Raw genomic sequence first — 13,833 nt, 5'->3', positions numbered from 1 at the left:
CTCCAAGAGGTTTTCTTCCACGTTTGCCCTGTATTTGGCTCCAGCCATCTTCCCATCAACTCTGACCAGCTTCCCTGTCCCTGCTGAAGAGATGCACCCCCCGAGCATGATGCTGCCACCACCATATTTGACATTGGGGAAGCTAAATTCACTGCACATTGATTGCTGTGTTTGTTGTCCCCGTTTTATTGCCTGAAGAAGTGGGTCTGTTCCCACGAAACGCGTTGCAGATTTTGGGGTACTATTGAATAAATGTATTCGTTTGATTTGATGACAGACCTTGGTGTCTAATTATTGAGGGGAAGTCCACAACTTTCCCTCCCGGCAATTTTTAACAATTTGATATTAATTTTATTCAGCTGGCGCCTCTGATCACCTACCAGTATATTTTGTTTTAAACCATTCCATTGTTGCCCTGGCTTTATGTTTAGAGTCGTTGTCCTGCTGGAAGGTGAACCTCCGCCCCAGTCTCAAGTCTTTTGCAGACTGCAAGAGGTTTTCATCCAAGATTGCACTGTATTTGGCTCCATCCATCTTCCCATCAACTCTGACCAGCTTCCCTGTCCCTGCTGAAGAGAAGCACCCCCAAAGCATGATGCTGCCACCACCATATTTGACTGTGGGGATGGTGTGTTCAGTGATGTGCAGTGTTAGTTTTCTGCCACACATAGCGTTTTGCATTTTGGTCTCATCTGACCAGAGCACCTTCTTCCACATGGTTGCTGTGTCCCCCACATGGGTTGTGGCAAACTGCAAACAGGACTTCTTATGCCTTTCTGTTAACAATGGCTTTCTTTTTGCCACTCTTCCATATAGGCTAACTTTGTGCAGTGCACGACTAATAGATGTCCTATGGACAGATTCCCCCACCTAAGTTGTAGATCTCTGCAGCTCATCCAGAGTCACTATGGACTTCTTGACTGCATTTCTGATCAGCGCTCTCCTTGTTCAGCCTGTGAGTTTAGGTGGATGGCCTTGTCTTGGTAGGTTTACAGTTGTGCTATACTCCTTCTATTTCTGAATGATCGCTTCAGCAATGCTCCGTGGGATGTTCAAGGCTTTGGAAACCTTTTTGTAGCCTAAGCCTGCTTTCAATTTCTCAATAACTTCATCCCTGACCTGTCTGGTGTGTTCTTTGGACTTCATGGTGTTGTTGCTCCCAATATTCTCCTAGACAACCTCTGAGGCCATCACAGTGCATCTGTATTTGTACTGACATTAGATTACACACAGGTGCACTCTATTTAGTCATTAGCACTCATCAGGCAATGTCTATGGGCAACTGACTGCACTCAGACCAAAGGGGGCTGAATAATTACGCACACCCCACTTTGCAGTTATTTATTTGTAAAAAATGTTTGGAATCATGGATGATTTTTGTTCCACTTCTCACGTGTACACCACTTTGTATTGGTCTTTCACGTGGAATTCCAATAAAATTGATTCATGTTTGTGGCAGTAATATGACAAAATGTGAAAAACTTCAAGGGGGCCGAATACTTTTGCAAATCACTGCATTTTGTACATTGTGAACTAATGTAGTTTTGCTATTATGCATTGCTGTTTTTAAAAAAATTGGAGGCTTTAACTAGTTTTACACTAGTTACGGAGCTCCGCTTTGTCATCAGTCTCCCAGTGGCTATCTCCGATAGGAGACTGTTAGACCGCCATCTGCTGTGTTTACATGGTACATCACTGCGATCTACTGCAACGCTGTACTTGGGACAGCCGTGTGACACGGCGGTCCCCCTGGGAGGGCCGTGTGCGATCGCTGGGATTGGCTGTCTGGGGGAGGAAGGATGGGAATAAAAATAATAAAAAAATATATATTTATTTAAAAATAAAACAAATAAATATTAAAAAAATAAATAAACAAACACTGCAGCAGCAATCAGAGTCCACCAACAGAAAGCTCTGTTGGTGGGCAGAAAAGGGGGGAATCACTTGTGTGCTGAGTTGTACGGCCCTGCAAAGTTGTTAGGCCTTAAAGCTGCATTGGCCTAATTAGTAAAAATTAGCCTGGTCATTAGGTGGGGAGACGCCTGTGGTCCTTAAGTGGGTAATGGACACCTGAAGTGAGAGTGATATGGAGGTTGCCATATTTATTTCCTTTTCAGCAATACCAGTTGCCTGTGGCAAATCCAATCAAACTTCAGGCAAACACCTGATCTGCATGCTTGTTCAGGGTCTACTATGTTTTAGAGGCAGATGAACTTCAGGACCGCCAGGCAATTTGCATTGTTTAAAAGGAAATAAATATGGCAACCTTTATATTCCTCCATCCTCTAACTTCAGGTGTCCTTTATGTTTAGTACACACAATGCAATTTTCCATCAGTTTGATGGTCGAATCAATTATTTCCAACAGGTCCAATCTGATTCCCAATCATTTTTCTGATTGATTTTGTATAGAAATGATCTGAAGATCGATCAGAAAAATGATCGGGAATCAGATCGGACGTGTCAGAAATAATGTATTTGACCGTCAATCTGACTGAAAATTGCATGGTGTGTACAAAGCTTTAAGGTCTTACATACAATGGTTGTATGGTTGTATACAAAGTTGACAGTGCTTGGCTCTTACAGAGCAATGTCATCTTATGGTTGTGACATACAGTATGTTTCATAAACTCAGTATTCCCTGCATCCTTCTTGTGTTGTTGTTAATGGAAGTTAAAAGAAAATGAATTTATGATGTGTTTAACCTGCCTCTAAGGTAATTGTACTGTTATAAAGTTAGGCAAACTTTAATTACACGTAAAAACTTGTCATAAAAGGCAAACGCATCACAAACTCTTTATCATAATGTCAGGTATGTCATAAATAGTCAATTTCCTGTTGGTTACTTCTGTTTCTAATACAGATATATTATTAAGCCACAGGCTCACACTAGTACCATCGCCAGTAATAAGACTTACAGTAATTATACCTGCAATAAAAATTACAGAAAATGGTTGCTTTATTTCCCCAGAATAAGAATGCACTTACCCTCATCACTTGTGTAGACAGTGACCTTTGAACTGTTATTGGATTCCACGAGATGATGCAGTTTCACAGATTGCTGTTTAGAAATAGTTCATAGATAAACATCACTAGTAATAGTAATAGGGACCATATACAAAGTGATGTATGGCATTTTTTTTTAGATGTTATACGATTCTAGTATTCTAGGCATTTTGGATATCTTCCAGTTACAATCCAACAAGGCAGTAACTGAGAACAGGAAACAATAATTGTAAATGTGCATCTAGTACTCAAAGGAATACTCAGACTGGTCTTGGTGACCCAGAACCACCTGGAAAGTATAAAGGACTGAAAGAAACCAAAAAGCAAAACTAAATGTAATTGTGCCTTCTTAAGAAACAGACCTGTATGTATGTTGGATTGGGAACACAGAAGAAAAAGGGCACCCCTTATTATCATCATATACAGTATCATGAACTTACTAAGAAAAACATTGGTCAGGAGGTCAAAAAGTAAATGCAAAAGTTTTTATTAACACCAGCTACAAAAAATAAAAACAATTAAAAACAATACAGCCGGACCCAGGTCACAGGCCCCTAATGCAATTAATAACTGAGCCCTGCATACAAAATGTATACAAAATGATGCTGTAAAAGGATGCAAGTTCTCTCTTAAGAGACTGCGGTCAAAAATATACAGATCCACAGACCAATGACTGCATCTCCACAGATCCATCTGTTAAGGTTCTGAAGTTTGCAGATGACACAACAGTAGTTGGTCTCGTACAAAACGGGGATGAGTCTGCATACAGGCATGTGGTGGGACAGCTTTCCTCCTGGTGCAGCAGCAACAACTTGGAACTAAATGCTCTCAAAACTATGGAGATGATAATAGACTTTAGGAGATCTCCCCCCCCCCCAGCACCTCCCCTTAACAATAAATGGATCCACAATAACCCAAGTAGAGTCATTCAAGTTTCTTGGGTCCATGATCTCAAACGACTTAAAATGGGACAACAACACTGCCACTATTGTCAAGAAAGCGCAACAGAGAATGCACCATCTACGGCAGCTGAAAAAGTTTGGCCTACCTCAAAATCTAATGGTGCAGTTCTACACTGCAATCATCGAATCCACCATAACATCATCTATGACTGTATGGTTCGGCTCCTGCTCAGCATTAGAAAAGGGGAGGCTGCAGCGCATCATCCGATCAGCGGAAAGGATAATTGGCTGTAGCTTACCTTCCCTGCAGGATCTTTATGCTAGCAGGTGCAGAAAGAGAGCAACCAAAATGGCCTCTGACCCCTCTCACCCAGCTCACTCCATCTTCCAGCGCATGCCTTCAGGAGTAAGATTCCGGTCAATCGCTACCAAAACCTCCAGACACAGGAACAGCTTTTTTCCTCAAGCGGTAGCCGTACTTAATGCTGAACCACGTTAAAGCTGCTAGGACTTGATAGTAATCAGCACAGAACTGTAAATGAACAATTCTCACATTGCTTACTGCCACTATACTTATAATGTCCTTAACTTGTAATATTCACACTGTCTGTCCTTGTATTGTTTTTGTTTGTGTTTGTTAAGCAACTGCCAAGACAAATTCCTTGTAGGTGCAAACTTACTTGGTGAAAATAAATTGATTCTGATTCTGATATAACAGCGTCAGGAAAAATGTAAAAAAAAAATGTTTCAATAAATAAACTGACACTGTGCCACAATCAGCTCAAGGGAGAGACACATCAAATGATCCTGTCTGGATACAAAAATATATATTACTCTCAACTTCCAATATCTACACCAATGAAATGAAGCATTGCTAGTGTTGAGTATGGTATAAAAAAATGGAAAAAACCTGTGTAGACACCACAAAAAATTGGGATAACTATCAATCACTCACTTGAAAAGTCATTAAACAGTCAAAACATTGTATGAACATGATGCTAAAATCTCATAAAAAGGTCTCAAAAAATGTGTAATAAACAAAAAATTTATATTGGTGGATAAAGCACATGTGATTGTGCAAGGAGGGGATCTTAAAAAAAAGATCAATAAAGTGAGACTATAGTGAATAGTGAAGTCAGATGGAAGCAGTAAGAGAAAAGATAATGCAAGGCTCACCAAGGTAAAGTAGAAGACCCAGGAACGGCTGTGTCGGCGCTGCCCCGCTCTGTCCGACTAGTTCCGCCGAAGCTGCTATGGGACACTATCTCCAGGAGCTGGCACAGTTTAAATACTATCCATGGACGCACCCGCGTCTTTGGCTTGACCTCGCGTGCCGTCTGACGTCTGCACGCAGGGTCAGCCATGTGCACAAAGTAGCTATGGACGCGTAACTATGGACGCATAAAACCAAATCAGGCAGGTAGCCATCTAGTGGATAAAGTGTGAATTCTAGTAAAGAAAAGGTCAAAGAAAATAAGTCGCCACCCAATGTGTGCTTTCTTTCTTCCCACGGATTTGCGTGGTATTTACCTTCATTTTGTGAGTAGATGAAGGATTGCTCCCCTATATATGGACTATTTTGGTATACCAGAACTTTGTGATATTCACAATGTGTGTGTGGAAGTTTTCACAATTTTGGGTGGTCAGTTATATTAGTTATCCACATTTTGTGGGCTGACGTGTATAATGGGGCCTTATTAATGTTGGCCTTTTTTCTTTAGAGACCTAGGAGGATACCTTTTAATGAGAACAAAAAGCAACAAATGAGCCAAATATCATACAAAAACGCCATGATGTATAGTGTCAAACTAAATGTAAAGAAAAAGTCATCCATATAGCAATAAGTAATATTGAATAAATCTTACAATGAGCTCCATAAAGTATAAGCAAATTTATTAGGGACTTGTCCCTTTAAAAACAAATAAAAACATATAGCTGGGGATACGGATGACTTTTTCTTTACATTTAGTTTACTAGGAGGATACCTTGACTCATCATTGATTGGATTCATCCTGGTTGATCTTGCCTGTCTTTTGAAGCTTTTGAACATCGGCCTCCTATAAGTGTATGGGGATACTCCTCATAAAAAATCAGAAGATTTTGTTGTCCTTTGTTGCTGCTTAATGATGGAAATGTTTTTCTTCTCCATGTAATATTTTATTGTATCTTGAAATTAAGAAATTGAATACTATACGTGTTTGGAATGTATCTATGTAGCCCTGATGTTCTGCACAAGCTTTTGTATTTTGTTTTTATTAACTTATACTACACTGAGACTACACTCTGATGATCTATGTAATTGTAAAAGTTTTTGTATCTTACTTGTATTCTCAATTCTGTCCATTGGGTGGCGACTTATTTTCTTTGACCTTTTCTTTACTAGAATTCACACTTTATCCACTAGATGGCGACCTGCTTGATTTGGTTTTATGCGTCCATAGTTACGCGTCCATAGCTACTTTGTACACATGGCTGACCAAGCGTGTAGACGTCAGACGGCACGCGAGGTCAAGTCAAAGATGCGGCCGCGTCCATGGATAGTATTTAAACTGCGCCAGCTCCTGGAGATAGCGTCCCATAGCAGCTTTGGTGGAACTAGTCGGACAGCGCGGGGCAGCGCCGACACAGCCCTTCCTGGGTCTTCTACTTTATTACCTTGGTGAGCCTTGCATTATCTTTTCTCTTACTGCTTCCATCTGACTTCACTATATATTATATTCTCACTTTATTGATCTTTTTTTAAGATCCCCTCCTTGCACAATCACATGTGCTTTATCCACCAAAATATATTTTTTGTTTATTACACATTTTTTGAGACCTTTTTATGAGATTTTAGCATCATGTTCATACAATGTTTTGACTGTTTAATGACTTTTCAAGTGAGTGATTGATAGTTATCCCAATTTATTGTGGTGTCTACACAGGTTTTTTCCAATTTTTTTATACCATACTCAACACTAGCACGCTTCATTTCATTGGTGTGGATATTGGAAGTTGAGAGTAATATATATTTTTGTATCCAGACAGGATCATTTGATGCGTCTCTCCCTTGAGCTTATTGTGGCACAGTGTCAGTTTATTTATTGAAGAACATTTTTTACATTTTTCCTGACGCTGTTATATTTTTGACCGCAGTCTCTTAAGAGAGAACTTGCATCCTTTTACAGCATCATTTTGTATACATTTTGTATGCAGGGCTCAGTTATTAATTGTATTAGGGGCCTGTGACCTGGGTCCGGCTGTATTTTTTGTAGCTGGTGTTAATAAAAACTTTTGCATTTACTTTTTGCCTCCTGACCAATATTTTTCTTAGTAAGTGCATGGTACTGTATATGATAATAAAAAGGTGTGCCGCCAGTGGCGTAACTAAGGAGCGGTGGGCCCCGATGCAAGTTTTGCAATGGGGCCCCCTAATCACTCTATACATAACAATTGATACGGCGCACCAAAACCTGCCAATGGCAACTACCGTGTCAGAGGTGCAAGAAGGGGGTGGGGAACAGTTTGTTAATAATTACCACTATTCAAAGTATTTACAGAAGTGATTATTATGAGCACAGGACCAATAGAGAGCTAATACTGCAGTTGAGGGAGGGCCCTTCGGAGCCCCTCTGGCCCAAGGGCCCCGATGCGGTCGCATCCTCTGCAACCCCTATTGCTACGCCCCTGGTGTGCCCTGTTTCTTCTGTGTTTCTAGTTTATGTTTTAGGTCTGTGACCTATTTCCCCCTTTACCTACCAATAAGTGGTTTTACTAGCAACATTATTTGCTGTAGTTATGCATACTCCTCCCTTCTTTGTTTGAAAATTTATGTTGGATTGGGTTCGCTCTAAAATGTATTAACTACAGGCTTACTATACACCAGTGGTTCTTGCTTTGAGGGGCAGAAAGAGATGATTTGTATATTTAGGAATGATGCCAGGGATGAGTAGAAACTACGCCAGTGTGAATTTACGCGTCGTATTTCGCATCTACGCATCGTAGTTCGTAGGCGAAGTTTCAAAACTACACTTACGCATTTACGCATAGCGAAGTACCGCTATGCATAGTTTATGCCTGCTAAGCGTAGTTAACATGTGTATCGCCAGCATTTGTGGATGCAAAGGGGTCTATCATTAAAGGGTCTGTCACTCTGATCTATCAAACATAAACAATATAAAAAAACTCATACCATTCTTAGATCATATACAGTTAGAATGATGGAAATCACCGTGATGACAATAATAACTACAGAATATTCAATATATCCTTCAGCCAGCCACAGGCTGAGACTTGCAGCTTGGAAAAGATAGTAGGGATTTAGAATCTGGAAAAAAGAGGAAAAAAAGAATTCAATTCAATTAACTTAAATCCTTGACAAAATGATAATAAAAGCGAGTCAACACAAATCTTATTTTTTGACACACTTTCTGAAATTGCTTAAATTGCTTTAAAGCAGAATTACAGTCTGGTTACCATGTTTTACATCTGCATACTGGGGAAAATATCAAAATTCTACCTATGATTGAAGTGTCCTTGTGGTCTCGTGTACATAGGAAAAACTACCTATGAGGTGAAAAGCAGGATACAGGAGCACAAGGGCACTATTTGAGGGTTTGATCCATCCAAGCCAAGCACTGACACACCAGTGGGCAGACATTTTCATGCCCGTGGACATGGAGGTGTCACAGCTCTGGTGGATTGTTTTAGGGTTCGTTCACACTAGCGGCGTTTTCGTCCTTTTTCAACCACAGGCGATTTCTAAAATTGCCCACAAACCACTTATTCAATGAATCTCAGCACGGTTTTGGGCTGTGCGTTCAGCAAAGGGGTGCCTGTACCATTTTTAGGGCATTTGTGCTATAATGAAAGGTATAGGAAGAGCGCTAAATGCTCAAAAATCCGCTTTATGCAGCGATTGGGTTCACGTTTTTTAGAATTGTATTTATTCTTTTCCAGGTCAAAGAGTTCACTTCCTGACTTGCGTCACGGAGTGAATGACAACCCACTCTGGAAAAGCACTTAGAGGAGTGCTGGGAAGAGGAAAAAAACAGAGCATAAAAATGCAAAACACATGCGTTTTTAGGTGTGAATTAGGCCTTAGACCATGTGCCACCAAACAGCAGAGAAGGGGACAGGGACAGACTGTTGTTACAAAAAGAGGCCAGATGGATGAGATGGCTAGCACCTAGAGGTTTGAGAAATATATTTATCCTTAAAGTGGACCTGAACTCTTGCACAGGAAAGAACTAAAACAGAAAGCAATGCAACCTTCCACTAATCTTTACGTGCCCTGTCTGTGCACTATAAAGATAAGTGAATCTAGCTGCTTGTATGGTGGCACCTAACAATAGTGATGGCCTTGCCTAGGAGAACTCATGGAGAAGCATGTGATCAGTTTTATTAGCTGATTTGTAAGGCTCTGATTTGCTGGTCATGATCATGTGTTAAACAAGGAAGTCACCACAGCAAATCAGAGTCTTATGCTGGGGATACACGGGACATTTCTGTACCGTGTATCGACCAGCTGATCCGGTCAGCTGATAATATTCAGCTGGTCCGATCAAGCCGCTCGACCCTCGCCCGCTCGCAGGGAATTGAGCGCTGATAAGGAAACGCCAGCGGGGGCCAACGGCAATCGATCCGCGCGGACGAGCGGGACGCGGCGGGGACGCGGCTGGGGTCGATCCGGCGGCTAATCGACCCAGCATTACAAATCTATCAGCTGATGTAAGTGATCACATGCTTCTCCGTGAGTTCTCCTAGGCAGGGCTATCCCTACTTAACAATTAAAGATAACAACAACAATAACAACCTCTTTAATGAGTAACTTCCACAATGGAATTATTTCAACTTCAATTGCATTTGGGCCGCAAACAATCCGCCTGAAAAAGAAAGAAAAAATTGACCCAGTTTAAAAAAAATATATTCTTTCACCTCTATACTGTACATTTAACTAACTGAAAGTTGTTGCCAGGGAAAATTGACATAAAACACGTGGGTCCTGCTAGACAGCCCTATTAGCACATGTGAAAGCTTGTAAATTTCTGTCTTTAAAACCACTTCAGCCTACAGTGTTGTTCACCTTATGCATCCGAGCAACTTTCACCTCCCATTCATTCACCAATCACAATTAATTGATCTATACCTTGTTTTTTTCTGTCACTAATTAGACTTTCTTTGGGTGGTACATTTTAGAATTATTTTATTCTAAATCCATTTTAACTGGAAGATTAAGAAAGAAATGGAAACAATTCATTATTTCTCAGATTTTGGCCATTATAGTTTGAAATTAATACATACTACCATAATTCAAACTCATGTATTTTATTTGTCCATTTGTCCCGGGTTATTACACCGTTTAAATGATGTCCCTATTAAAATTTATGTCGCAGATACTTTATTTAGAAATAAAGGTGCATTTTTTCAATTTGCGTCCATCACTATTTACAAGCTTATAATTTTAAAAAATATAATAATATACTCTCTTGACATGCATATTTAAAAAGTTCAGACCCTTAGGTAACTATTAATGTTGTTGTTTTTTTAATTGTAACTTTTTTTTTTCTTAAATAAAAAAATGTATTTGGGTAATTTTTGGTGTGGGAGGTAAACAGCTAATTTTAAATGTGATATAATGTAATTATTTATTAAAAAATGTATGTGGGTGTATGTGGCCACAGTCAAAAAAGTCCTGTAAGTGAACAATCTCGCTTCCAAGAACAAGAAAGAGGACGGGAAACTTTTTTTTTTTTTCAGAAAGACCTGATAAGAGACCGTCGGTTTTTCTGCGGGGGACATAGATCGATGAATGAGAAATATATTCCCATTCATTGATCGGGGGGCCAACGGCAGGCGGTGGGAGTGCACGCAGGAGCGCACGCGATTGCGCGCCTCAGGCAGCAGAAGCAGCACAGTCTATCAGGACAGATATATCCATCCAGATAGAATTAAGTAGTTAAATATATAGTCAGTAATTTAAAAAATGTTGTGAATAAATGGAGGCTGTCCAAACTTAGAGATGTCCTGAACTTATTCGCGCGAACATCGGTGGTTTGCGTTCGCATCGAAACATGAACTTTATGGCGAATTCGACCCGCCCCTATACTACATCATTGGGCTAAACTTTGACCTTCTACATCACAGTCAGCAGACACATGGCAGCCAATAAGGCTGCACTCCCTCCTGGAGCCCCCCCCCCCCCCCCCATAAAAGGCAGCTGCATCGGCCATTATCTCAGTCAGTGTTGCTGCAGTATTGAGAGTAGGGAGAGGAACCTGCTGCAGAGATAGGGAAAGCTTAGTTAGGCTTTTGTAGCTTGCTCCTAGCTGATATTTGTTGTTGAAAAGCACTACAGAAAGAGCTCTTTTCAGAGCTAATGTTCTTGTGAAGTTTTTTTTGTGTGTGTGCCACTGACACTGCATTATACAGCCCTGTGTGTCGCAGCTGGCCCTTGCTAATTGCTATACTGTGAAAGGCCCAGCACATTCAGTGCCTACCTTTTCACTGCACCTGTGTGTGACAGCTGCACATTTGTAATACCAGTCTGTGCCGTGCATACCTGTTCATGTTTACTGCACCTGCGTGACAGCACGCAGTGTTATATAATACCAGTCACTGCATAACTGTTCACTGCACCTGTGTGTGTGACAGCTGCACATTGTATTGAAATCAGTCCCTGCATACCTGTTCACTGTACCTGTGTGTGTGACAGCTGCACATTTGTAATACCAGTCCATGCATACCTTTCACTGCACCTGTGTAACAACACACAGTTTTATATACCAGTCACTGCATACCTGTTCACTGCACCTGTGTAATTGCACATTGTTGTACCAGCAGTCACTGCAACCTTTTCACTGCACCTGTGTAACCTCACATTGTTGTACCAGCAGTCACCTTTTCACTGCACCTGTGTGACCATACATTGTTGTACCAGCAGTCACTGCAACCTTACAGTGTTCAGAAGAAGGCACGTGCCATCAACCCCCAATATTGTCAGGACGTAGTTGACTATTTAACACAGAACACCTCATCTTCCTCAGCTTCCCCACGGAAACGTGACATACAGTATCTTCCTCGTCCTGCTCTGATTCTGGCACTCCACTTAACACTCCGTCGGCAGCCATCACCAAAGTGCCATCATCCCAGGGCTCAGCGGTGTGGACTTTTTTGTGTGTCTGCCTCAGATGAGAGCAATGCCATCTGTACTCTCTGCCACCGAAAATTGAGCCATGGAAAGACCAAGACCCACGTAGGGACAACTACCTTACGAAGCCACATGATTACAAAGCACAAACTGCAATGGGATGACCACCTGAGGAAAATCAGCACACAAAAGCAAAGCTACACACCGCAGTGTACGATACCATCACGCAATTATTTTTAAAAAAAGGTGATACCCACACTGTACCGTGATGTTGAAAGGCAAGTGGTGTCATCTCTGGCACACAGCGTTGGGTCAAGGGTCCATCTGACCACAGATGCCTGGTCTGCAAAGCAGGATCAGGCCTGCCCAAAGACACAAAGACAGTCTCCTCACACAGCATCTCTGCTTGCACTACTTGTGTCTGCCTGCCCCAAGACTAAGTCGGTCCCCACACAGCATCTCTGCCTGCAGGCCGCTTGACTGCCTTCTCCGCCACCACCAACAGGGTCCAGGACTGCTAGCAGCGGCCGCTATAATAATTTTTCTGGTGCATGTACATGCCTGCCTGCCTAATTTTTCTGGCTGCACTGTGGCTGCAACAACAAAACAAAAGGCATGTACATGTGTCAATTCCCCTTCATGATCGTTACCTTGCCACGGTGAAGGGGCTTGCGCATCACAATGAAGCAATGACCGGCTAAATGAGTGTGTTGGGGGGCACACCTGACTCAAGAAGATAATAAGGTCGTTGCTTCACTGTGGACTGACCAAATTTGATCAGCTGGACAATCAGTCACTGTTGTTCTGTCATTCAGCTACCTCAGCCCGACCATATGGGCTTGAAAACCGCCATCGCCTTCACTCTCGCCATGGTGCACACCAGTCCAACACGGCCGTCACTACACAAACAGCTGTTTGCATTACACAGTGAGTTTAGTCTGTCAGTGTGAAGCAGTACACTAATTACACTACCTGATTGATGTATACACATGCAAGATGTTTTAAAGCACTTTAGGCCTCCAATTTAGCAGTAAAATGTGATTTCTGCACTTAAACCCTGCTGTGCATAAAATCTGGATTTTCCCCGGGACTTTTAGCATGTATCCCACTCCGCCATGCCCCCCTACAGGTGTTAGACCACTTGAAACATCTTTCCCATCACTTTAGTGGCCACAATTAGTGTTTGTAGTTTTGAAAGTTCGCCTGCCCATTGAAGTCTATGGCGGTTTGAAAAGTTTGCATGTTCGTGAACTTCTTTCGCATGTTCGAGTTCGAGGTTCGCGAACCAAAATCGGAGGTTCGTGACAACTCCATCCACACTATGTACTTTGCAATGACAACCTCGCATACAGTGTTAATTCACGGTTTTCTCCACCATTGGATGGGAAATTGTATCACATACAGAGGAGTGTTAAAACATATAGTACAAAGTGCTGTACCTAAACCTTAAAGGTTTATATACATGTTTTAACACTCCTCTGTATGTAATACAGCCTCTATTTATTCACGACATCCATCATTCGTTGGTTAGGCTTAATAGCACTATCTAACTGTGGGATAGCTACACCCCACTTGGGTACAGACCAGAGAGTGGAGGGGGATCTACCTGATTCCTAATGGTAGAATATCAATAATTATATAATGATATTGATATTCTGCTAACCCTCCTAACAACACCCCCCATCTAACATCTAACCTCCCACCCCAACCTATTGCTACCACTAACCTTCCACTATATATATATAAAACTAGTCCCCCCCCCCCCACTATATAAAGCCCACAGTTTGGTTGCAGTGTG

The 13,833-nt window shown here is 41.6% G+C and overlaps 1 protein-coding gene across 2 annotated transcripts in view; it reads right to left on the bottom strand.

The window, feature by feature from the left end:
• The window catches only part of LOC137571674 (probable cation-transporting ATPase 13A4), a 131,479-nt gene that overhangs the window by 67,619 nt on the left and 50,027 nt on the right, over positions 1–13,833 (bottom strand). For both annotated transcript variants that reach the window (XM_068281171.1, XM_068281172.1), the window contains exons 6-8: positions 9,702–9,771; positions 8,079–8,213; positions 2,988–3,060 (exon numbers count right to left, since the gene is read on the bottom strand). In XM_068281171.1, coding sequence (XP_068137272.1) covers positions 2,988–3,060; positions 8,079–8,213; positions 9,702–9,771 — 278 coding nt within the window. The remainder of the gene's footprint in view (positions 1–2,987; positions 3,061–8,078; positions 8,214–9,701; positions 9,772–13,833) is intronic.

Source organism: Hyperolius riggenbachi, chromosome 4 (genome assembly GCF_040937935.1).
Source record: "Hyperolius riggenbachi isolate aHypRig1 chromosome 4, aHypRig1.pri, whole genome shotgun sequence".
Classification (NCBI taxonomy): domain Eukaryota; kingdom Metazoa; phylum Chordata; class Amphibia; order Anura; family Hyperoliidae; genus Hyperolius; species Hyperolius riggenbachi.
This window is presented reverse-complemented; position numbering and strand designations above follow the sequence as displayed.